This window comes from Accipiter gentilis, chromosome 9 (assembly GCF_929443795.1).
Source record: "Accipiter gentilis chromosome 9, bAccGen1.1, whole genome shotgun sequence".
NCBI lineage: Eukaryota > Metazoa > Chordata > Aves > Accipitriformes > Accipitridae > Astur > Astur gentilis.
The window spans coordinates 12,701,715-12,727,746 of NC_064888.1; the positions used below are offsets into that span (position 1 = coordinate 12,701,715).

Below are 26,032 nucleotides of genomic sequence, written 5' to 3' on the forward strand. Positions count from 1 at the left end.
AATAAGGTTGTATCTCTTTAAACATGAGGTGATGCTTCAGTAAATATGCAGTGCTGCAGTACAAAGCACAGATGTTCTGTGTATGCCCAAATCACTCCTGTACGTGTTCTGGTTTTTGCATGACAGAACATGAAGAGCCTGTGAAGTCTGAGAGAAAGTCAGGGGAAAAAACACTTTTTTTGGTCACTCCAGATTTGACATTTAATATATTATTAAAATTATTATTAAAACCAAAATGAATATTTTAAAATATATTCTTTTTAAACCACAAAATGTGTTATTACTGACAGTGCTGTAGCGTAAAAGTGGTGGCAAAGTAGTCCTATGGCCTAACTGCAACTCTAAATACTAAGTTCTGTTATTATTTCCTTTCCAAATTGCTTCTTCGCTCTCATCTTCAGAAAATTCATTTAACAGGGCATACGGACCACTATTCTGTATTGATTTAACAGTTATGTGCAGGCTGTTGTATCAGTGTTAAAGTGGATGCCTGCAGCTTATCTGGAATGAAGATAAAGAGTTTGAAATTAAAAATAGAGAAGCCATTTTTGGGCTTGAAAATATTTTTGCATGTGCACACACACATGTAATTTTTATGTATATATGTTTATATAACTGTATGTAATATGTAATATAAGTTTTATACATTTGCTTCTTACACTTGTAAGAAACTATCTTTCCTTTCTTTGTTTAACAGTTCTAGATTAAACTTTATCATGCAAAGACTTTAACTTGCATTGATTCCAGTCTTTCAGTCTTGTCTGTTGTGTATTTTGGCTTTTGAAACTGCATAATAATGAAATATTTTCTTAAACCATATTCTCAGTCAGAACAAGTTTAGATATATCTAAATCAAGGTGGGATGATATGCTTAAACAAGCCCTTGTTTTAGCTGGTGGAGGAGTGGGAGGGCTGGGGTGTGAAAGTGTTTTATAAGGGGTCGCTGATTGGGAAATAGAGCTGTACGGGTAATTACATGGCTATTTCAAACTAACTTCCCTATAAGAGAGAGAGTGAATAGAGATACCTTGGAATTTCTACTAGAGTGTTTGCACAGTGTTACGTTGAACACGTTCTGTATTTTCTCTTAGTCTGTTGATGTTGTATAAATTAATCTAGTATGCTTCCAACCAACTGGTTCTGTCTGTGAAAAGTGGTTCTTTTTGTGTTTGCTGTTCATGGCAAAGCAAGGAAGAAATCCCAATCATTACACTTAGTTATTTTACTAAACAGTGAAGTGCAAGATCTAACATGGAGATTTGATGGCATATTTGCTAATATGGTAAAATATAAAAAGGTTTGGTTAATTTTAATTTCAGTTGTTCTGTCTGAGCATTTAAGAAAGAATGGTTTGGTACTTCGAATCAAACAATAACTATTTAATTAAAACATTTCTTTTTAAAATCCAGACTAAAGTGCATTGTACTAATAGATGCCTCCAAAATATTGACACTTTCAATTTTTAATCTGGTACCTTCTTTCTTAATATTGCTTTATTAAACTTAGTTCATGGTGGTTTGAAAATCAATGCTCATTTCCTTTTTGTCTCCTGTCCTGCTTCACAAATTGATAATGTACCTGTTGTAGGGTTTTATGGTTTGCATGAATCAGATTTGGACAAAGTCTTTCAGCTGCCTACAACCACCTTCATAGGAGGAAGTGAGAACAGTCTTTCTTTAAGAGAGATCATCAAAAGGCTGGAGGTCAGTGGGATGTTTTTTGATCTGTGACTGTTTTAATGCAAACAGAAGTGAACTTTTCCAGTTGTCAGTCACAAAAAACCTTACCATTTGTCAATTATTAATAGAGCATGTAACAAATTCAAATTACATTAAAAATAACCCTTGTTCTGTTTCTAGAGGTGGCAGGACCATTAATTTCATTGCCTGGATATCTGAGATACATAGATTAAGGATGAGTATAAAAGAGGAATGAACATGGTAGAATGCTAATTCGGGCCCTAGTTCTGTAAAGAGCTGACATTGTTTAAAAGCAGTAGAGCCTTTAGAACTTGTCTTTTAAGTGTCCTACCACAGATAAAACACCTTTGCATACAGTACTCGGGACATGCAGGGGTTGGTCTCAGAGCCCTAGCTTTAGTGAGACTTTTACCTGAGTAAAAATATGAGAGTTGGGTACCAAATTCATGAAAGCCCAGCTGTAGCTTGTAGATAGTAATGGTCCTTGTTTTTCATCCTCAATCCTTTTTGTAGAGTTTCATTATCTGACAGGTGATATGGTTATGTCATGTGAAGTCATCAAAGCTAAAATAATTTAAAACAAAAATAATTTAAAGGAATAAATGTAGTTAGAGGGCAACTCCAAATAGCAAAACAGCAAGTAGGAATGGTAATGAATTTTTAGACTACTGAGTGACTAAGTATTGGGTATTCCTAATTGTGCTTTTTCCAGGATTTTGGAGTGCTGAAGTTGTAGAGATTTCTGTTGCATGGTAATGAAATCCATTGGAGTTAATAGGCCTAGGGGTGAGGAAATATTTTAAAGGATGAAATATGGCACTGAGTTATAAGAATGTAAAAATAAAAATAATTACTGAGCATATAAGAGTTCATGACTTTGACCTGTTGTAAATATGAGAGAATGTGTTGACTTGCACGTTTGACTATTACATCAGCTTAGCTGAAGCATGGCAAGTTGTTAAGCCACAATATCTCTGATGTGCATTTGAGCTCTATATTTGCTTTTTGGTTTTTGCACTTCTAGCATGTCTGTGCAGCAATTTTCAAGAGATAACCCTTAAAATTGTAATGGGCAAATGAATGGACAAAATCAATAGCAAAATCTAAAAGCCTCAAGGAACTGATTTGTGTTAAAGAGAAATAACCCTCTTCTCTCTGGAGCTTTGGCTCTTTTTTTATTGAAGTTAACATTAAATTTCTCTTTAGAGGCAGCACAGAGCACATACTATGTGTTCAGAGTGTTTTTTTCTCAAATTAAACTCACAATACGTCTTATTTCTGTTGACTTGTATTTTGGACACATTTTTCTGGTGAAATATTCTTTTTAAGATAGGAAAAAGAAAATTTTAAAATTGCAACAAGGATGTTCTTGAAGTGTCTTTCCATTTTTCCCTGTCCTTTCTCTGTTTCAGCTGCTTGGATTCTTTTTCAGATTTCCAGCCTTCTAAGACTTGACAGTTTTCAGATAATTTGCATGAGGCTTCATAGCTGTCTTCTCATTGTCTTTATTACCTGATTTCAGGTAGCATTTAAAAAAGACAGGGTAAATTTTGATAAATGACTTGAAATCTTTGCTGGTGCATCTAAAGAAAAGACTCTATTATCCTGTAAGAACAGTAGCGAGTTAGGTGAAATATGCGTCAGTTTAAGGCAGGTTTATTGGCCTACTTTTGGTGTATTACCAAATGAGAATCTTCCAGATTCAAAATTTTGAAATGTTACTCTGTAGACAAAGCTTTCTGGCACAAAACTAGATTCAGTAAAATAATTTATTTGCTTATAGGATTGCTGTGGGCAAGGTATAGTGGAAGAGGAAGAAGGCAAGATAGCTTTCAGAAAAGTAATATATACAGAAAATATAATTTAAAAAATATATTTGTTTCCTTATGGCCCATTAACTTCTAAAGCTTCTATGTTGGTGTTTTCACATCCTAGAATACCTACTGCCAACACATTGGCTTGGAGTTTATGTTCATCAATGATGTGGAGCAGTGCCAGTGGATCCGGCAGAAGTTTGAAACACCAGGAGTTATGAAGTTTACTAATGAGGAAAAAAGGACTTTGTTGGCAAGGCTGGTGCGCTCAATGAGGTATGCTGGGGTGGTGCTGGGAAACTGTTCTGTGACTGCTGGATGAAAGCTGGTGTGGTCTGTAAACTGCTGAGGTGGAGGTGAAGAGTCTTAAGTGAAATCTGGGTTATTGGAGTACAGGTGGGTGTAGTTAACCTGGCTGCGATAGCAAAGGAAAGTGTGTGCTGTGAGGTATGTCAGGGTCTGTGTAGTGACTTTTAGTATACTATTTTCTTAAAAGGCGGGTTGTGGTCTCTAACACTTGTGCAGCCATTAGTGGCATATCTGGCAATGTTTTCATTGGCTTGCGGAGAAAAACTGGGAAAAAATTGTTTCAACAGACTAGTGATGTGCATCTGTTTTGAAGATTCATAACTTGTTTCAGAAAGTAGGTATCAGAACAATGTTGGATACTGATCTGCTGCTGTATTCTATCTACTGTGGATCTTTGTAGTAGCATGTTATCAAAGGAAGTCATCCTAACAGTCAGCTCAAGGGGAATTTTTAGATGGGTGAAATGGTGACAATGAGCATTGTTTAACTCGCTGGGATGCTAACAGTCTCTTTGGAAAGCTGTGCCAAGATGGGACTGGATTTGAGAGGCATAATGTGATTTCAAGTCCTGGTTTTGCCCTTTTCCTTTTGAGGTATGCCAAGATGTGCTGTACTGCTGCATGACCTGGCAGCAGGAGTTTTGGTCTCTGCAATATATGAAAGCATGTTTGAAACAGCTTATTGATTGCTCCTGTTGTGGCTATCTGTATAGAAATACAGTGATCCCAGAGACTGAATTACTCTCTCACCCCTGGAACAAGACTGTCTTCTCAGGCACAAGATTTGTTCCAGTTCTTACAATCTGAAACAATTTGCATATCCTTTGATAAACACAAGAGTTAGAGATTTATAAAGACACATTTTTGATTAAGCCTTGTCCTGGTTTCAGCTGGGGTAGAGTTAACTGTCTTCCTAGTAGCTGGTACGGTGCTATGTTTTGAGTTCAGCATGCGAAGAATGTTGATAACACCGATGTTTTCAGTTGTTGCTCAGTAGTGTTTAGACTAAAGTGAAGGATTTTTCAGCTTCTCATAACCAGCCAGCGAGAAAGCTGGAGGGGCACAAGAAATTGGCACAGGACACAGCCAGGGCAGCTGACCCAAAGTGGCCAACAGGGTATTCCATACCATGGGACGTCCCATTTAGTTTAGGAACTGGGAAGTGGGAGAGGGAATCGCTGCTCAGGGACTGGCTGGGCATCGGTTGGTGGGTGGTGAGCAATTGCCCTGCGCATCATTTGTACATTCCAATCCTTTTATTACTACTGTCGTAATTTTATTAGTGTTATCATTATCATTATTAGTTTCTTCTTTTCTGTTCTATTAAACGGTTCTTATCTCAACCCATGAGTTTTACTACTTTTCCTTATTTTCTCCCCCATCCCACTAGGTGGGGGGGAGTGCGTGAGCGGCTGCGTGGTGCTTAGTTGCTGGCTGGGGTTAAACCACGACAAGCCTTTATGTTCAGAGACTTAAAAATTAAGTGCTCATTGGAGGTGTTGGAAGATGTTTTTGCCAGGTGTTTTGTTTGCCAGTCTTATGGCAAGATTGTTTCTCTGGTTAAAAGTTTCATTTAAACAGAAACAAAACCGTCATGTAATGATCAAGTGAATATTGCCCTTGAGTAAGTTTGTTTAACAAGCCCCCAGTATGAACCATCTCCATTTATTTTGAGTCAAGAATTTGTGCTTTTATTCCTGCCGGTCTAAGCTGTGGGAAGATCTGCGGTTCCTAGTAGAGTAAAGGAGCCAAACGTCCATCTTCTGCCAAATTAGTTGTCTGCTGAAAATGGAAGAAAAAAGTTTTACATAAATTTCTATGCAGCTATCTCTAGCATGCTTTTTTTTGGTCTGAAAATGATCAAGAAAAAAAAATCTGGTTTTGTGGAAAACTGGTGGTGCTCCTGAGATTTGTGGCTTTGAAAAGCAGATAGTTATCATTTTGCTCATGAATACTGTTTTCAAAAAAGTTCATTCAAAGTACTACATAGTTCAGGTACTTGAAACTGAATTTTTTAAAGTAGGATTTCTCATCCTTTGTGGTGTTCACTGATAAGTTATTGAACAAAGTGTCACTTCTAACTCTTCCTCCTGTAAAATACTCATTGTATATCTTTGGGCCACTTCTTGTATGCATTAGTAAACATGTTGGTCCCTGATTGTGTAGTCTGATCTGGGCATCTTGTTAAGCCTGTGCAGGTCAAGCATTTCTAGATTATCCCTTCTGAGAGCAACCATCTTTCCTAAGACTTTTGCTCCTCACTGGGTACTGAATACATGCAGTGACAGCAGATGAGCTGCCAGCATTTGTGAACTCACAGTGGCATATAGAGGACTTGCAAGATGTGACTGTGAAATATTGTCGTTCTGCACACTTAGCAGCAGTTTGCCTTAAATAATGAACTTTCTGATTGTCCAGTACTGGCTTAACTTGCAGCTGCAGAGAGGAGGAAGGCAGCATGTACACCACTTCGATTTGCCCTATAGGACTTGCTGGTGACATAGGACGCACTTTCATTTTATATAAACTGGCATAGCCCCATAGATTTCCACGGGGAATTCTGGCAGCATAGCTCAGCTGAGGGTCTGGCTTGTTGCTCAGATGACTGAATTGTGAGGGTATTGATGGGTGAGCTAAGGAGAGACTTTTGGCAACTTTTCATTTCACTGCTTTTAGGACTTCAATCTAAAGAGGTAAATGTCAGCATTCTAAGTGAGGAATAAGCTAAGTATTAATGGATTATGGCAGTGTTATGAGTCGAGGCATTGCACAGATGATGTAACCAATACAGTTATTTTCATGAAGAGGTATTTGCTTTGCCTTTTGTATCTCCAAGCTTTAAAACACATAATCCTTTCAACGTTTGTTAAAAGGTGCTTTTTAGCCACTCACTTTGCCTCTGGCCCAAATGCATTAAAAAATGAAAGAACATAACGCTGTCAAGGATTGACATCTTTCTCCCGCTGAAGCCGAGGCAGAGATGCCAGTGTCCTAGTTCTTGGCACATTACCAACTGTTACATCACACAGTCTGAGCAGCCCTCCATTGAATAGGACCTATGAAATAGGCATGCTTTCTCCTGTGGTTTTCTACAAGTATTTAATCATTACTTCCAGAAAATAAAGGTTCTCTGTTATGTTTTCTTCAATCCATAGAAGAGACTTCTTTGCTGTCACTCTGCCTTCCCAGTGGTCAGTATACATTTTGTGTACATGGGAAGGAGCAGAGTTTAACTTGGGAAGTGAATTTTGTCTGAGGTCAAGAGTTTCTTCCTCTCTGAATTGTTTCAAAGTCCTGGTAAATACTTTTCAGATGAAGGAGAAAGAAGACTTAATTCTTTCCGATGTCTCCCTCCTTACATGTGACTTATTTCCAGAGGCCTAAAAACATGTAGTCACAGATGTCTTAAAATAGCATAATGTAATTTTATTTACCAAAAGATGTTGGACAATAAGTATTTGCTACATTATCTTAATACAAACACTGTCTCTTGGTTTTTTGTGTTTCTTTTTGGCAAAGATTTGAAGACTTCCTTGCTCGCAAGTGGTCTTCCGAAAAGAGATTTGGTTTGGAAGGATGTGAAGTAATGATTCCTGCGCTTAAGACCATCATTGATAAATCCAGTGAAATGGGAATTGAATATGTTATTATGGGGATGCCTCACAGGTAATGTCAATGGAACCCCCCCAACAAATGGGCTTATTGTCTTAAGACAAGTTTCAGATTCTAGAATTTTATTAATGAAGTTGATATTAGAGAAGCTAGTGTAGCAAGTGTCAGTCATAGCGAGTAATGGTAACACGGAACCGTAACAAATACCTGTCGGTGAGAGTCTGCAGGCTTCACAGATAAATGCTAGCAAAACTCACCTCAGTGTACTTCGAAGCTGCAAGCAAATGTGGCAGCAGCTGTGGTATCTATCCCATTGCATACAGTCTAGAACTGGGAAAGCTTGGTGAGATAGTATCAGACTTATTTTTTGCAGTCTTCCTTAATTAATTATTAATGTTGTTATATTAAGACTGCTAGATAGTACAAAATTCATCGTTCATACTTGGATAACTAGGTGTTACAAAATGTCTGTGGGAATGCGTTGGAGAACCTTTGCAATGGGAAGAAGGGTAGAATGAAGGGTTTCAGGTTCAAAAGTTTGCAGTGAACTTCTTACTTGCAAATTTCTGACAGCATGGCTTGGTGATTTGATAAGTTTTATGCTGTTAAGTCTGTTATTACCATTTTTGAGGCATAACTCTGTTTGGAATTTTCTTAGAGGTAGGCTGAATGTTTTGGCTAATGTAATCCGAAAAGAGCTGGAGCAGATATTCTGTCAGTTTGATCCCAAACTTGAAGCAGCTGATGAGGTAAGATGCTTCTTCAATAGATCTATATATAGAGAGGTCAACATTCAAGGTAGTTTTTAGTAGTTTTGGTCATGGTTATTATGAAAATAGCATTATCAGCTGCTGAAATGCATTGTCTTCTAGTTTGAAGAATATGATTTGGTGAAACTTAACAAATTTAAAGACTATACTGTACCTCTAACATGCAGAAGGAATCTCAGGAATGATTGTGGATAAGTTCTAGGTCATTTGACTAATTTCATAAGCTCTAAGCATCTTTCTTTGTTTTATATAAATGAAATTAGTATCAATATTCTGTAAATATTTATCCAATACTGGATAGTGACACTGAGATAATAAAATAGGAACAGCGTTCCAATTTGAAATTACAGTGTCAAACCCAGAGTGCATACTGATGTACAATTGGCTAGATGCATTTTTCAGACTGAAGCACAAATTTTAGGCATAGTCAATCGGATGCAGCTGGTATGAATGACATTCCTGAATTGTGACTACATCTTGCATGTTAGGGATCTGGGGATGTAAAATATCATCTGGGAATGTACCATGAGAGGATCAACAGAGCAACAAACAAGAAAATCACTCTGTCCCTGATGGCTAACCCTTCTCACTTGGAAGCAGTTGATCCTGTTGTGCAAGGGAAAACAAAAGCTGAACAGTTTTATCGAGGGGATACGGCAGGGAAAAAGGTAAAGTTTGTTTAATATAGTAACTCTTACTGGTAGTTTTTCATATTATTTTTCATAAAAGTAGTTTACCAGTAGTTTTGTATCACAGAGTCCTCCTCTCTTCCTCCTTCACAAAAGGGATGTATCACCTGTTGAACTAGATAAGATTTTTGATATGGTACCTCAAGGGTAACTTCAGGAAGTAGGCTTAAAACTTTCATTTGTGAACTGAGCAAAGGCAGCAGAATGCTGAGAAGTCTATGGTTTATTATAAAAATACAGTTCTATTTTATAAGCACTACAGAATTATGGAGCAAAGAAATCCTGCTGAGAAGCTTAAATTGCACTTTTGCTTTCTAATATATGTGTGGATATGTGTGTATTATCCTCCCTCTTAGGTTATGTCCATATTATTACATGGGGATGCTGCCTTTGCAGGACAAGGAGTGGTTTATGAGACGTTTCATCTTAGTGACCTCCCATCCTACACCACAAATGGCACTATTCATGTTGTGGTCAACAACCAGGTAACAAGTAGAGCATTTTCCAATCAATTTGTCTGCTGAATAGTTGCTAGTGTATTTCTTTTTATTCTTGTTTGTTATTAGCTGGGTGCATTGTCCCCTCTGTTTATTAGAATGGTTAAGGTGTTTGTGAAAATGGTCATAGGATCTAGCAACTCTGAGTGGATAATATTTCATCACCTACACTTATTTCATTCAATTTGTAACACTTAAGTGAATTAGGTTTGCTTTGTTTTGGTTTTAAGGGATCAAAAAGAAGCTGGCTAGCCCAAATGAAAAGCTGATGCTACTGCTGTGTAAATGACTATTAAATGAAAACCTCAAGCATTCAAAACAAACTAGAGGGAGATGCCCAGATTATTTTAATGGAGGTTTCTGGAATTTCTAGATTGGCTTCACCACAGACCCCCGTATGGCTCGTTCATCTCCCTATCCTACTGATGTTGCTCGTGTGGTCAACGCTCCTATTTTTCATGTCAATGCTGATGACCCTGAAGCAGTGATGTATGTGTGCAGTGTAGCTGCAGAATGGCGAAACACATTCAATAAAGATGTGGTGGTTGACTTGGTAAGTCTTGGTTTTCTCAGCTTTTCATTCTGTCTATTATGTACTACTCTCTTATTTTTCTGTGCCTTAGAAGACCCAACCAAGAGACGTATTTTGATTTTAACGGCCTTTAGTTTCTTCATTTAAAAAAACCAAACAACTAACAGGCCCACAAGGATCCATAAATGTTTTTGTACCATAAACCTCCTAAAATCTCTGTAAAACTATGAAATTGAAAGATTTCATTTTACATTTTTGCTTGCCAACGGAAACAATCTTTCCCTTTGTAGGTTTGTTACCGTAGGAGAGGGCACAATGAAATGGATGAACCGATGTTCACCCAGCCTCTAATGTACAAGCAGATTCATAAGCAGGTGCCAGTGCTGAAGAAGTATGCTGACAAACTGATTGCAGATGGGACTGTAACACTGCAGGAGTTTGAGGTACACATTAACAGAGTTAAAGGGAACTTAAGAAGCTGTCAGTAGGAAGACGCAACTGTCACTGTATGCTGACTGCTTAAAAACGTTCCTTTCTTTACTGTGATGTCTTCACCCTTTGACACTTTCTGATTCAGTTCAGTTTGGATTTTCATGTAAAATAAATAGTATTGTTGTAATAAAAGGACTGAAAATGCTGTGAAGTAATTAATACGTATTGCACAGAAGAAAATTTGCTTCAGTTCTGAGATTTGTAAAAGGTGATCAGATGTCAATGTTGGAGATGGAGGCATTTGTCAGCTGTTGTTCTTCATCTCTAGAACCTTGATTCAACAGTAAGACAGTATTTGAATGCTCACTGGTATAACTGTAGCTTCATACTGATAACCTTGGCAGGCTTGTATCCAGCAATAACGCAATAAAATCAGTTTAACCTTTTTATTTTCTTGCAATAATTCAACTAAGTTCAGAGGTCATTTGAAATATTCCAGAAGGATGAAGTGTAAAGTGTGGTGCCTGTATTAAGCTGGTTAGGTCTTAACCTTAATCTTTTTGAAAGGGAATGTGTAGAGTGCGGATGCAACAAAGGACTTTCTCAGAAGGTGTGGCCAACTATGTAGTGACACAGTATTGCAGATCAACAAAAAAGCAGTTTGTGTAGGTGCATTCCGTTATCTGCAAGAATGATCACAGCTCATGCAGAACTAGCTATCCTGAATCATTGTAAGAGTGTGCCAGTAGTGGCATGGGCTTTGGTGACTGGATCCAGGATCCTGGATGGATGTTTTGCTGTACAGACTGAGCTCAACATTGCTGTTAATTACTTTAAAGATTAGCTAGCTCAGTAACTTGAGCGCAGTTTTGGATTGAAACATAGATATTGTAGAAGCATTCTGCCTCTGCAGAATATGGCTTTGTATCTGTTGCCATTGACAGGTGTGGCCAGCAGATTCTGAGCTAGACTCTCCTAGCCAGACTAGTTTTCTAGGAGGTTCTCTTCTAGTCTTTAGTGGCTTCAGCAGCCAGAAGTATGAGTGCTGGATAACGCTGATCTTAAAGTATGACTAAATTATATTTGGTACTTCAGTTCTGTCTCATTCTGGAGTAATGCTGGCAACTTCAGCTCTTGGTACTCTCCTCTGTAACCCCTGTCCAATAAACTAAATTATTTAGAGTAATGTGGGTAAGCATGTTTCTAGAAGGTAATTTGATCCTAGATAAAATGAAATTGTTTGTTTGCATAATTGTAACTAAATTTTCTTCAGAAGTTAAATAACTGTTTTTATCACAGTGAATGATAGGTGTCATCTGTAAGATACAAGGGTGTTATGTTTATCTGTTTTTAAAAAGAAAGTTTTTGTTCTACAGGAAGAAATTGCAAAGTATGATAGAATATGTGAAGAAGCATATACTAGATCTAAGGATAATAAGATCCTACATATCAAGCACTGGCTTGATTCACCTTGGCCAGGTAAGAAGTGTCCTTTCACTTATCCTAGTGTTAATATTATTGTGCTTTTATTTTGTGCCTATATTCTAGGACTCTTAAATGTTTTTTTATCAGACAGTGTTCCTTTAAAATAAAATGTGATCTTTGGTTTGCCCCTGCTAATAGTAAATAACACGTTCTGCCAGATCAACTTGAAAGAGATGCTTTTCTTAAAAAAAAAAAAAAAAAAAAAGTGCAAAGGTGTGACTTTGAAAAAGATGTCTTTTCTGTTTAGCAGAGAAGTGTTTTTTCCTGTAGTGTTGCCTGTCTGTGCCTTCAGGAAGAAGGAGTATGTCTCATGCTCCATTGGTTTTTTTGTTTTGTTTTGTTTTTTTCTCTGGAGGGATTGAGGTGCCATATGCCTTTATTGGCTACCTCTGCCCACGTAGTTGGATCATTGTGTGCCTGTAAGATCAAGTGCTCTTGTCATACAGACAATCAAAATGATTGTGTCTCCCAGTGAAAGGTGAAGAACTAGGTTTAGGCTTCTGCTTAGAATGTCTTTTATGACTTGTGAGTTTTAAAATAAATTGTGGATAGTGTAGATATTTCTTAATCTGTCCTTGGATATCTCACCAAATCTTTTACTTCCAGGATTCTTTAACGTGGATGGAGAACCCAAGAGCATGTCTTGTCCTCCAACTGGCATTTCAGAAGACCTGCTGACTCACATTGGCAATGTAGCTAGTTCGGTGCCAGTCAAAGACTTCAAAATACATGCAGGTCAGCTGGAGTCTTCGTTTCTCCTAGTGGCTACATTTCTTGCTCAGATTTTATATTTCTGCACACGAGTTGCTCTTGGGCCATTTCCCAAAGAGGAGAATGCCTGTGACTTTTATTTTAACTTCCACCCTATGGGCAAGGAGAATGCGACAGTTAAGGTCCTGCTGCTTGTTCTCAGCATAATGTTCTTTCAGTATCACGCCACTTCTGTTCCCTACCTCATTAAAATAGATTTTCCTCTGAGGGAGCTAAAAGTCTCTTTGTAACGTTCAGTTAATACCTCCTTTCATTCTTCAAGTCCTTGTGGAAAATGCTGCCTCTATGCAGCACATTTGTGGGACTTACTGGGAAGTAAGGCACCCATCTCAGGAAGCACTATTAATGTGGTGTTTTTAATGCTAAAACCAGTGGTAATTTGAGGTCCACTTAAGACACTTTTCTTGTAGTTAGATAATTTTCTACTCAGGAATATAGCTTGGTCTTTTCAGACCTGGCAATGTTGCTGGTATACTATGAGCCTAATTTTAGTACAGCTGAATGGACTCTGAGTGGGCGAATTCAGACATTTTTTTCTTTCAACTTATCATTTAGCATTGATGATAGCACAAATCTAGTGTTTTCTCAAACTCTTGGCTTTTGGTCTGAAGAGATTCAATTCTGAATTTGGCATCTATTACACTAAGAAGTTAAATGTGCCTGTCTCACTGGGGAGGCCCAACACTGTGTCAAAGTTCTGAGTTAATTCTTTCACTCCCTGGTGAGGTAGAAGTCTAACAGCTCTACAGGGAGCAATAACATGTTCATTCCATGGGGAAACATGGAGATACTTTGTTAAGGGAACGCTTTTCTTTTGTTGGCTTGTAGGGATTGTACTTAGGATCAGGAGAAAGAGCTCTTTTCCTGTGTAAAATCTCTAGCTAATCTTCTCCAGAGTCATCCATCAAGGGATAAAGTGTGTCTGCTGTAGATGTTCTATGTGTTTGTGTTCCTTTGGGACAATTAAACAGTTACAGTTAATGATGGCAGGGCTTTCCCAGTTATCAACTGCAAGCTGGTTGAGCAGATACAATTAATTGATGAATTTAAATCTCTTCTAAACATTTGTGTGCTTTGTTGTGACACTGTTAAATTTGAAATTATAGTCAGCCAATAAAATGTAATATTAGACATGCTAATTAAAAAGGTAACATGGTCTCTTTTTAGTAGCTTGATTAACCATTGACACTAAGTAATATTTGCCAGTATATAAGATAGATTTATGGCTCAAAGCAAACTTTGGTCTGCTAGATTCTTTTACATGGTTTAAAAGGCCATGAGAGAGAAAATTTTGGGAGAATTAGAAGGGGAAGAGCACCTTTTGAAGTACTTTGTCTTTCCACTAGAATGAAACAGCTTAATATCTTGCAGTCTTTCAACAAAAAATTAGAAGATTATTTTGTTTTATCAAATGTTTTGTATATTCTAAAGAGAAAAGATCACGGGTTTTTTTCTTACTTAAAATGCAACAATTTTGATGAGAGAAAAGTTTTATGTGGAAAAAAAGCAGGGCGATTTTTGTAAAAATGGGGAAAGTAACAAAAGGAAATATTGGAAAATAACAAATAGGACAGCTTACCAAAAGCATCAGTTCAGATATGAAAATAAGATGGTGTCAAGTGACACTGAATACACGAGGCTTATAGCCTCAAAGCTGTAAGCATCTGTGTGCAGCTTTGAAGCTTTATTCCCTTTAAAAGTCACAGTGTTGTAGCTTGTGTTTTGGCTTAGCAAGTTATAAAATCTTCACTGTAAAAAAAACAGCTATTGGTTACCAACTGAAAATCTGTTGGCAGCTGCTACAATTTCCTATTTATATATGATATTCATAGTATTGATCAATCCGGCCTGTTTCAATTTGTAACATCTCCAGAAGTCTAATAAGACAAATGCCAAGATAAAATGAGAAAGAGAGGAGAAAAAAATAACAAACCAAATAGCTGATATTTTCAGTTTCTTATAAAACAGTACTTGGTGTTAGAGATGTGAAAATAAAACTTTAGGAAGAAGTATTCCACCATGAGTCTTTTTAATTGTCCTCAGTAGTTTCTACATGGCTAATCTTATTTTCTTCTAAAACAAGGTATGAACATTATGCAACCCTTTGCCTGGGAAGCACGTTATTTTACTTTGCTAGCAGTTCAGTTCTAGAAGTACAGTTTGTAGACCCTATTAGGATCTGTGTTTAAATTAGCCAGTGGGGAAGGATAATGGTCAATATAATGTGAATATAAAATACCTCTGAAGTAGGTACATTGATTTCTGATCTTTATTCCAATGTAGGACTCTCTCGGATTTTGAGAGCCCGCTTGGAAATGACCAAGAACAGGGTTGTTGACTGGGCCTTAGCAGAATACATGGCTTTTGGCTCTTTTCTGAAAGAAGGGATCCATGTCCGACTAAGTGGACAGGATGTGGAGAGGGGTACTTTTAGGTGAGTACCGAGATAACTGTTAAATGCTGTCCCATGCTTAAAGAAACACCTTGGCATTTTTTAAACAATATGGTCTTCTGCAGGGAAATTGAGGCTATTCAGTATCAATCTGAATGTTATAGATTCTGGCAGTCAAGAATAATCAAATCACCTGTGTCTCTGTAAACAGCATTTTAAAGAATTGTATTTAAGGCAGAACAAATGTTCTTAGATACTTCCTTCTCTTGCTGAAAATCAAATTTATTTATTTATTTATTTATTGCTTTTTACCTAAAAATTCAGCTTCAATCCCTCTAATGGCTGAGAAGTAAAAGAAGGGTATTTGCTGCTGCAGATTCTGAAGTCTTTAAGTACCATTCCAGTGGTGGCTGCTTGGAGCTTGGGTATCCTGTGAACAAACATGCTGCCAGTTGGCAAGGCTTTTTTAAGTGAAATAAGGTCCTTTGTACCGAGACTTTTAATGACTGTGGAGCATGAATGAACGCAGAATCTGATCACTTGGTAAAATATATACAGTTCTGCTGCCTTACCTGATTCTCCATGGAGTAAAATGTTAATGATGTATTTAATTGAAGCCTTTGATGCGAAGCCCATTGCTGGGGGTGAATGAACTAGCAGCTGCACTGTGCTTCATTGTTAATGCTTGCAGAAAAGAGAGATAAATCTTGATGCCTCTCCTCTCTGGTACGGTGCTCTGTTTCTGTGCTGAGCTTCATTTGGTATCCCGTCTTTTGGGCTTTCTACTTTTTGCTCCCATTCTAATGGCAGTTTAACAAAATCCTTTGGACAAGACCTGAAAACAAAACTGAGTATAGGGAGATTTCCCCACCCTCCATTTCTCATCCTCCTTGATTTTCAGTACCATGGTCTTGTAAAGTGGTGAGCATCTCCTGGGAGAGGAACAGACATGTTCATTGTTTAGCAATGTAGCCACCTCTTTCGGGTGAGTGCTTAGTCATGTCTAGCACACGCCTATAGACTTGTCTTGAGAATACTGATTCTCTGTATTCCCAGCTCTCTCACTGGTGGAAGAGGATTTTCCAGAACTAGCATCCAGATTTTCTTGATGTTTAAGATAAAAATAATTTTATGTTCATAGCAGTATAGGGAAAAAATAAAAACCATGTTCAAATAAAAAGCTATTCAGACTGGCAAAGACCAGCTAAGGATTCCTGTGCCATCTGATTTTGTTATTCAGTCTTTCAGAAAAGGAGTAAAAAGTTATTCAAGTAAATTCTTGTGAAGATCAGGACTGAAGCTGGTACTGCAGATGTTTGATTTATAGTAACCTGGTTCTGCTTTACCGCTGGGTTTTGAGTTTGCCTGATGGGTAGTGGGGTCTATAAAATATTAGCATATGGTGTGATGATGAATTTTTGTTACGAGTGTGATAGGGCAGTTGGAGTGAGATTAAAAAAATGCCTCAGACCTAAGGAAGTCAGAGAATATTCAACTACTCTGTTAAACAGAAGAGAACACTGCAGAAATGTGTAAGACAGTCTATTATACTGTATTGAGGCTCATTTCAGCAGAGGAATAGGTAGAAAAGTTAACTTGTGGTACAAACACATCTAAGAGATACTGCCATTCTCAGTAAAGCTGCTCTTTTTTTAGCTGTGGTTGAGTTTTTTGTCATTTATAATAAAGGTGAGCAACTTCCTTTAAGAACTGAAGACATTTGCAAATGCTGGTGCATTTTTATTGGAAAAAAACCACATTGCAAACACATGGAAACTATATGTCATTTTATCTTCTCTCTGTACTGAGAAGACCCTTCTTCCCCAAAAATCCTTGAAGTTCATAATGTCTCAAATATCTGGGACTGATTGAAGAGACAGTATCAGCTAGAATTTGGGAAGAACTGAAGATACTGCATTGCCATAATGAAAACAACACGATGGGAGTGCTTTCGCCATTTTGGAACTTCTGAAATGCTGTCTAGAAAATAGTACTTTCTGACAGTATTCAATGTGATGGCTTGCTTTCTTCCTGTTTCAGTACTCAACATTATCAATAGACAGAAGCTAGATAAAGCTGCGGATAGAAGGACTGGGCCCCTTCTCATCTTGGAGACACACTCTGGAGAAGGGAAGGAACAGGGGAGAGAGAGTCTTGATTTTGTACTAGTTTGATGTCAGTAAACCTGACAATTGCGCAACAGCAATATCTGACTTGTATGTCTGTATATTTCTGGCTGTCCTTCTATGCTCGTTGTAATCACCTTTTGCTGGGGAAACACAAAACTTTGTGCTCAAGAAGCTTATCACCTAGCTAGGCCTTCTATCTTTAGCTGAATGACAAAAATAAAATGACAGTGGCAAAAATGATTTCTGTCTAACAGCTATCTGACGTGTGTATTTTCTCCTTTCTATCTACTTCCCTCCTTGTGCTGTTCTTCAAGGATTCTATCTTTTCCTGGCCTTATATTGTTGACTTCTAAATAAATTTCAGAGCTCTTTTGCTAGCATTCATTATGGCAAAGGGAAGTACAAAAAGATTCAGTCTTCAGTTCAGTGTTGGCAGCCATACAACACATGGTAATTGTTACCAGTATAATAACTGTCTTTATGTTAGCAGTTGTAAAGCTAGACATATTGGTGTGATTCACTCAGTTAGTCTGCTCAGAGAGTTAATGGATTACAGTAATTACTTCAGTCATCTCTGTTTTGGTAGTGTTCCTGGGTGCCCCATTCTAATGCTGATTAATGGTGTTCTAGAGAACTGTAAATGGTGCATGTGAGTGGAAACAGCAGAAAAGAGGATACAACTGCTTCAAGTCTTGGTGCTGAGGTTAGATTAGATTAAATTTTTGCATAAAAGGCAACAGTTGATTTAAAGAAAAGATTAATAGAATTTGCCAGGGAGGCAGTGTGAAATGTTTGTAGTAACAATTTTGTTCTTATGTCTGTTTTTTTTACTTTAATCAGTCTATTTTACAGCAACAACTCCCCACCCCTTCCCCGCTCCCCCCAAGTTCTACTAGTAATAAGGTATTTTCAGTTACCATGAGTGCTTGAGAACAAGCCTGGATAGTCAGTGAAAGTCCTTATAGTGCAGCAATTGTATTTAGGCGTGATTGTATTGCTAGGTTTCAACCAAACCAGGGTGTTAGGTAAAGCAAAGATAACTGTGTTGCTTGCAGGCTTTCTAGAACGTAGCTTTGATGGTTTATCTTTGAAAATAGCTCTGTTAAAGCCCAAAGTTATTCTTAGCTAATAAATTTCTTTCAACAACTATTTACAGCCATCGTCATCATGTGCTTCATGATCAAGAAGTTGACAAGAGAACGTGTGTTCCCATGAATCATCTCTGGGAGCAGCAGGCCCCCTATACTGTGTGCAACAGCTCCCTTTCTGAATATGGTGTCTTAGGTATGTCTCGGGGTAACTATGTGACAGATCTGCTTGTGTTTAAATAGGTCTCAAACAAGATGCAGGAAATGATGACTGCTAATTAAGAGGAAATTTTTTTCAGATTTTACTTTAATGTGGTTAAGCCTTCTGGCTACAAAGTTTTACTTTACTTGAGTTTGCCAAGACTCAAAACAAACAAAAAATATCTCCTTCTGCTAGTAACATTTAATAATAAACTCTGCCTTTGTTGTATTTTGACATTATCACATTCATAACAGTTTTGTATCAGGTCGGAGCCAGCAATTGCAGAACAGGGGCCTAAAATCCAATCAAAATGCCTAAACTGATTTCCCCCCACCCCCTGAAAAAAGTGGTTCTACCAAGAGATACAGTAAATTTACTCTGTTCATTGTAAGATTCGTCCCTTATTGTCTTCTTACCTTGAAGCTTTAAAAAAATCATAGGATTATACACTTTAAGCCAAACTCTTGGTTTTTTCCTACAGTGTGCTATGATGGGTCTTGATTTTAATGTATATTTTAGTTTTAACATTTTAGAATAAATTAAAAATTGGAGGGGAAAACTTCAACTGGGTGTGTGTTTGTGGGTTTTGTTTCTTTTTTTTTTTAAAAATTATTTTCTTGTAATTTTTTGAATGTGTTACCTGTGGTATGAGGCATATGAATTTGCAGGTTTCAGTGTACTTGTAGTGCAAAACTTTCTGTGCTCTTCAAATAGTGCATCAATTTGTTTAGGCTGCTTAGAACCTGCTTGTACTTCAAAACTATGAACTGGGAGACTTAAGTAGCTTTTGGTGGAAAAGTCACAGAATATGCTAGCATTGGTCTCATTAGTATTCAACAGGAGATTACATAGTAATGACAGAAGATGAATTTCAGAGAATAATGTAGCTATACAAGGAGCAGAACTTCGCAAGAAAGAGAATGTGGAAAAAAACCCTGTAAAACAGATATGTATGAAACAGATATCAAAGCTCTCCCTCTCAGGTTCTGGCATCTCTTAAAGAAGCATCTCCACATTTTACAATTTTGGGATTCAGTTGAAAGTATCCATCTGCTGTGGTTGATCCTGGCAGTGCTGGAACATGCACCTAATGCTTTCTCAAAAGGGGAGGAGCTGCCAACAAAATCAGGGACACTTTGTAATGCAGATGTAAAAATCCATCCTAGCCTTATCTGAACTGCTATTTTGGATGTGCTATTTCAAGAAAACAAAATCTTGTTAGTGATAGCGGTAATCATAGTGAATTATATTTTTGGTACTGGTCAGACATTTTACCTTCAGCTGCAGAGAATGGATAACCTCACTCTGACATGATGAGGGTGGCAAAAGGAATGTGAAGCACAAAACAAATACATCTAATAATTTATCAAAAATGTTATTGATTCTGTGGATAAATAATGAAATACTGTTTCATATCCATTTTGGAGCTAGTGTGAAGGAAAAAGATGAAACATTGTAGTAGATAAAGATGGTAATTGATAGCTGCTTGCTTCAAAGTTCCAGAAATATTTGATCACGTAGTCATTTTAACATATGCTACATATTACCTATTGCTAATAATATTAAAATTAAAGTGGTATAAAACTGTATAGTTGGAGTATGGGCTGAAGAGCTGAGATTTTTTAGGTATTTTTTAGTGCTGTGGCCGAATTGGTGTGAACAGAAGTTTGTATCTCTATAAGTTAATATAGTAACATGTAAATGTAAACTAAATAGGAGAGTGCAAGAGAGAATGTGTATAAACATAAGGCAAATAATTGGCATAGATAAAAAGCAAGACTTTAATTTCAGAGAATGATTATTTGGTTTTAGGTTCCAATTTCCTATTGTTTCTCACAGTTTTGTCTGGGGTTTCTTAACTTGAGCCTGTTTACAGTGTTCCTGCAAACGTTATGGGTAAGTGGGTCATAGGTTTCTGGCTTGGGGTTTTTTTTTTACATTCAAGTAAGCTATCCAAAAGTGAAAGTGACAAATGTCTAGATATGGTTGAAATCTGATTTCGTTCCAAAATTTACACCTCAGTAGGTCTAGGAAGCTTAGTGTTGATATGGTCCGAAGGGCAATTCTTATTGTTACAATTCTGTTCTTTAAACAGTTAACTAAGCGGGCTCTCTTTCTTTCTCTTTCTTGATCTTATCCTGCTCACTATTGCTCTTCCACCTTCCCCGGCAACAGAAATCATAGAATCCTAGAATGGTTTGGGTTGAAAAGATCACCTTAAAGATCATCTAGTTCTACTCACCCCTGCCATGGGCAGGGACACCTTCCACTAGACCAGATTGCCCAAAGCCCCATCCAACCTGGCCTTGAACACTGCCAGGGATGGGGCATCCACAACCTCTCTGGGCAACCTGTGAAAGTTGATTTAATAACTTTCATTGAATACAGGCAATAGCGCAAAGTACAGGTTTGTTCATACACTGAAAACAAGACTACCATTTCTGTGCAATTCTGCTTCAGCAGATGTGATAACAGCTTCTTCAAAACTAACAGTACTGATATTTTTAATTGTTAAGAACTTTAAATCCCTTATGTCTGAGATGTTTTTTTAGCAGTAAAGGAGATTAAATAGATAGAAGTAGTTGATAAGTGATGATTATTTTTTTTAACTAATAATGCCATGTTTCTATGTTGAAGTGATTTTATAATTAAGTTTCCTCTCCCTTGCCAGCTTTTACATATCAACCTTTTCCAACATGTTTACTCTTGTGTATTGTATCCATAGAGAGACAGTGTTGGGATAAGCAGCAGTGTGTGAACATGTCTCTTCTAGTTAAGCATCTCAGTCAAAGAGGAGCAATTAGAATTGTTACCCGTTTGGCTGGTAACACCACCAGGTCTCCTTTTTAGTACACAGAAGAATAAGTGAACGCTTGCAGTACACGGAGTTGATTCTTCAGAAATAGCAAAAACTGCCAACACTTTATTTTCTCTAACTGCTATTTCTACTATATAAGCCTGTTACAAGGAACAGTTTGGGATTAGTGCCCCGAAGTATTTGGTGAGGGGTGGGAGGGTTGTGAGAGGATATAAAGGAAAAAAAAGAAAAGGTGTTAAGAATTTAATTTATGACTCTGTTAACATGCAGCACCTTGGAAGCATTTTGGGAATTCCCTTAGTTTCTGTGAATCAGAGCTAAGTAAAAATGGCTTGAACATCCCAGCATGATAAAATTACAGGTTATTTCCTTGGCAGGTACATAAGCCAAGAGCTGACATCTGTTCGGAGCTGTGAGCTTTGCACCAAGTTATTGTTGAGCTGGTTAGGAACACCTGAGGTGTAACTGCTCCATTAAAATGATACTCTGACAAGACTGATTTCACTTAGAAATAAAACAAAGGCAGTCTTGTTAACTTGTAGGTCAAACAATCGCTTGTGTTTTGTATACAGGAAGCTGTGGAGTGTGTGTTACTGGGGCATTAAGTCAGAGTATTTAACAACCTCTGATAATTTTGTTTGACATCCTATGTCTACTATTTTTAGCTATATCCAGATTATTACAATCTAGTTGTGCATCCACTCATTTAGCTATAAATTTTCCCTTTTACTGAAACTGAATGTTTGGGAGTATAAGTGATGGCTGTGTGAAGTCTTTTAAGCAAAAAAGTTTGAGTTTATTTGCTGATTGAGATAGAGGAGAAAAGCAAAAGTAACTTACGGGCACTCCATGCTACCTCTTCAGCATTTTTTAAATACTTGAAGGGATCTCCTGTCTTTCTTTACTACCCTCAGAATGACTTGTGTAGTGTTGATTCACCATCCAGGAGGTATGATTCCCTCTGTCAGGTTCAGTACTGGCTTTGAGAGGTCTTGGGCTGTAGCATCCTGTACTGGGAACTTCCAAGGAACATCCAGGCAAGATAGACTTGGAACTAGTGCGTAGTTCAGCAAATTCCTGAACCGTGAGACCCGGAGTACAGCTTTTTCAAAGGGAAAGGTCATGTCTAAAGCAAAAGACAAAGGGAAGGGGACAGGTATTGATTTAAACTTTTTTTTTGCAATACACTCCTAGGATGAAATATGTGGTATTACTATTCATTCAGAACAACATATTTTTAAGATTAGGAGTAGCAAATACAATTACCTGTCAGAAATTGTGTTAGGAAATACGACAGACTGTAGTAACCAAGGACCAGGTTCTCAATGGCGTCTGCATGGAGCTCTAAGAAGGCATCAGTCTTTCTGTTTAATAGTCAGCCAGCAGGTGGGTATTAACTTCACTTTCCCCTGGGCTGTGTTTGGGTTTGTGAAAGGGCGCATGTCCCTCCGTTAGTCCCTGTGCTTAGATTTTCTGTTAAACATAGCACAAATCTGTCTTTGTAACTTTCTTCATTCTGATGTTAAATCCCTGCTCTGATAAGCCTTCTATAACCATGAGTTAACATTCATGCCTTAAGTCACTCTGAAATCATATTGAATTAAGCTACAGCCTTACTTACATTAATTGAAAAGCTACAGTTCTTATGACAGTCATGAAAACTGCTGTGGGGAAAACCACAGCATAATATGCTGTGTAAGCTGCCACTTTGCTTGACAACGCCTCTTTCTCTGCCAGAATGACGAAAGAACAGTAAGGGAGCACAGCAGGAACTGGACTAATAGAAACAAGAATTTCTGCTATGCCTGTCATCTAGGGACCTTAATGAACTTCAGCAATTAAAACATTAGTTTTGCAACCTTAGTCAAGTGCTGTGTATTTTTCTTTCCTCTCTCCTCTCAGTTTGGAAGTTTACCAAACTGCTGCGCTGGGTCCTGGTCCCCTGTGCCCTGGCGTGCTCTGAGCCCTGAGCGGCTGGCTGCCCGGTGTTTGGGAGCTGGCTGGTGGCTCTACACCACCCTTCGCGTGTGCAGATTCTTTACCTGTCGTTCTTTGAAAGCTACCTCTTGCAGCCTGGTTGTCTTGGCACTGGATTTCCTCACAGCTTAAACCTGTTCTCTGTGTTTCTAGCTGTGTGAGAGTTAATCCTCTAAACTCACAAAATTTGCACAGTTCTGAAGAGATGTTCCGTTCTTGTCTCTGCAGACACAAACAATGAAAGTTTGCAAGGTCTCTGCTGCGTGTTTTTTTAACCCTTTACTCTGGTCTGAGGTTGAGCCCTAATGAGGGGCCTGGGTAGGAACCTCTTCCCCTGCAGTTCATGTCCTGTCTCTAGAACTGTGGAGTCTTTCTAGCTTGGGTCACCTTCCCTGACCTTGACTCATCTGGTGCCCCAAAAAATCCCTCTCAGGAGAAGCACCTTACCCTCTCCTGGGTTGTTCACCTTGCATCTGTCTGAACGTCTTTCCACCAATTTTTATTTTATTTTTTTTTTTAATTTAGCAGCTCAGATCTTGCTCTTTAAATTATTTTCTCCACATGCAGGTAGGAGCAGTAATTCTTGACAGACTCCCTAGCAATTGCTATAATCACTGGTGGAATAGCTTTAATGTTAGGAACTTGTCATTTGCCTGGTGGAAAATGAGTTCTACCAAAGATGGGTATACCACAGACACATGTTCCATGAAATAGTAGTCTTGGCAGAATTAATTTCAAAATGTTAATACAAAATTATAGATTACATTTGGATATATTTTTCCCAGATATTTTTATGGCTGTCAGAAAGCTTGCAAAAGGTATCTGTGTTGGGATCACACCCTTCAGTGCAGCTTCACCTGGGACATTGTCACCTTGTGGAGATTATTAGCACAAAGTGGGCAGCAAGATAGGAAATAAGAAATGACACTCTTTTTCCATGTGAATTTTAGAGGTGATTTTGGTATATGAAACAGAATGTTGTGTGGTCTGACCGTGTTTTAAATATGCATAGAGGTCCTTACTCTTTGAAAAGCACTGTGTGATTATTGATAACTCCAAGCAGTCAAGACCTCAGTTTGTTCTTCTCTAAAAGCTAGATTGCTCCATCCTTACAGAGAGCAGCATATGCACAAATAAGTCTTGAACATATTGCATATTTTCTCAACCATGTCACCCAATCAGTGGAAATGGTCTCTTAATGCTTGTGTAAAATTAGAATGGGATTCAAGCCTATCTAGGGAAATCTATTTTTCAGATACCTTTGGGAACACACATTGAAGGAGTTGTGTAAATTTTTCCACTGTTTGCATTGTGCTGAAAACAATAGAATCACACAAACAAGGAGGACAGATTTAAAAAGTGTCCTGAAAGAAAGACCATTCAGGCAGTCGGACCAAAGGAATGGTCAGCAAAAGCCATCCTCTTTGGTAATGCACTGTCATGGTGACTCACAAACAAAAGGCCGTCTGTCTGACTTACCAGTCTCCTTCTGGCCTCTAACTTACTAGTTACCTTTTGGTGTGAACATGAGCATCTGCTGGAGTCATGGATGGACTGTTCAGAGTTCAGCAGTCCAGAAGCCAAGTGACTCTCATTTCTTGCCATGGAGATTGGTAAACAAAAAGCTGGGTTGGAATTACCAAGGAGTAGAATATGAAGACACTATAAAAACAATATGTAAAACTGTTTTCTTTGTGAATAAACAATTTCACTTGAAGCTTTTGTTGCTTTTTCTCTCATGCAGTTGATTTGTCCTGCAGCTGTCCCTCTATTAACCTTCCAGGAAAGTTTGTATACTGACATTGACTGAAGAGTCTGTTCCTGGAGCAGAAGAAAGAAATCCTGTAGTCCCAATTTAGCTGTAGTCATTGTGTTAAGCTAAAGCAATTTCAGATTCGTGCATGCATGACCTATGTCAAACCTCCATGTCAAGTGGGAGGATGTTCTTGTACTTCATGTTATGGATGGAGTTATTTGATAAATGACTAATCTCAACTAATTTTGTTCAGGGTTTTCCTTGTGGAACTTGACAAGTTAGTTTAAACTTCCTGTAACCGCATGTTCATTAGTTCTCAGTTTTGCAAGGTGGAAATGCTTGTCCTTTTTTTTCATTTCTTTTTCTTTTTTTTTCTTTCTTTTTTTGGTTTCCACTTCTGACAGTAAAACTTTCAGGGAAGGAACTACTTGTGTGTGTTTGTGGCATCCAGCACGTGAAGACCTCAATCTTAGCGTAGAGATCTGAGTATCTCTCTGGTAGTGAACATAAAGTAAAAGTTGAACAAAACTGAAAAAGGACAAAGAAGGTTTGAATAGTTTTGACTTGATCCTGAAATCTTCCTCCATAGCTAAGTCAATTACCTTGCACTGATAACATCAAAGTAACTCATATGCTGTACGTACCACATGTTCTCTTCTATCTCATAATATAATAAAATTTTTTAATGCCTGGAATGCCAGGCCATCTTAAAGGTATTTTAGGTATTTTTCTATTATTGCTTATATAGTTTTTTGGTATTATAGTTCCCTTTGAAGTAGCTCTCTTACCCACTGAATTCCACAAAGGGAGGCTCTCCTAGAGGGACTGCAGCCTTCAGTCACCGGGGTATAACTCACAAATGTAAGTATATGAGAGATGTCAGCTATCACTTGCTGGTGACCCTGTAGCAGTAGCCTTCTGTGGGTGGAGAATGTCAAGATGCTAAGTTTGTCTCTTCCAGGAAGCCTGAGTTTTTTGATGTTCCTGAAACTTTTCTAATTAGAAGAGTTGTATAGTGAGTTTGATCAGAGTCAGTAACTATAGTTCCAATAACTTCGGG

The 26,032-nt window shown here is 37.9% G+C and overlaps 1 protein-coding gene across 3 annotated transcripts in view; it reads left to right on the forward strand.

Moving 5' to 3' along the window:
- Positions 1–26,032, forward strand: part of OGDHL (oxoglutarate dehydrogenase L) — a 58,343-nt gene that overhangs the window by 16,937 nt on the left and 15,374 nt on the right. For all 3 annotated transcript variants that reach the window (XM_049809683.1, XM_049809681.1, XM_049809682.1), the window contains exons 5-16: positions 1,588–1,703; positions 3,636–3,790; positions 7,342–7,488; positions 8,093–8,183; positions 8,693–8,872; positions 9,250–9,378; positions 9,764–9,943; positions 10,213–10,365; positions 11,731–11,833; positions 12,446–12,574; positions 14,894–15,044; positions 18,288–18,415. In XM_049809683.1, coding sequence (XP_049665640.1) covers positions 1,588–1,703; positions 3,636–3,790; positions 7,342–7,488; positions 8,093–8,183; positions 8,693–8,872; positions 9,250–9,378; positions 9,764–9,943; positions 10,213–10,365; positions 11,731–11,833; positions 12,446–12,574; positions 14,894–15,044; positions 18,288–18,415 — 1,662 coding nt within the window. The remainder of the gene's footprint in view (positions 1–1,587; positions 1,704–3,635; positions 3,791–7,341; positions 7,489–8,092; positions 8,184–8,692; positions 8,873–9,249; positions 9,379–9,763; positions 9,944–10,212; positions 10,366–11,730; positions 11,834–12,445; positions 12,575–14,893; positions 15,045–18,287; positions 18,416–26,032) is intronic.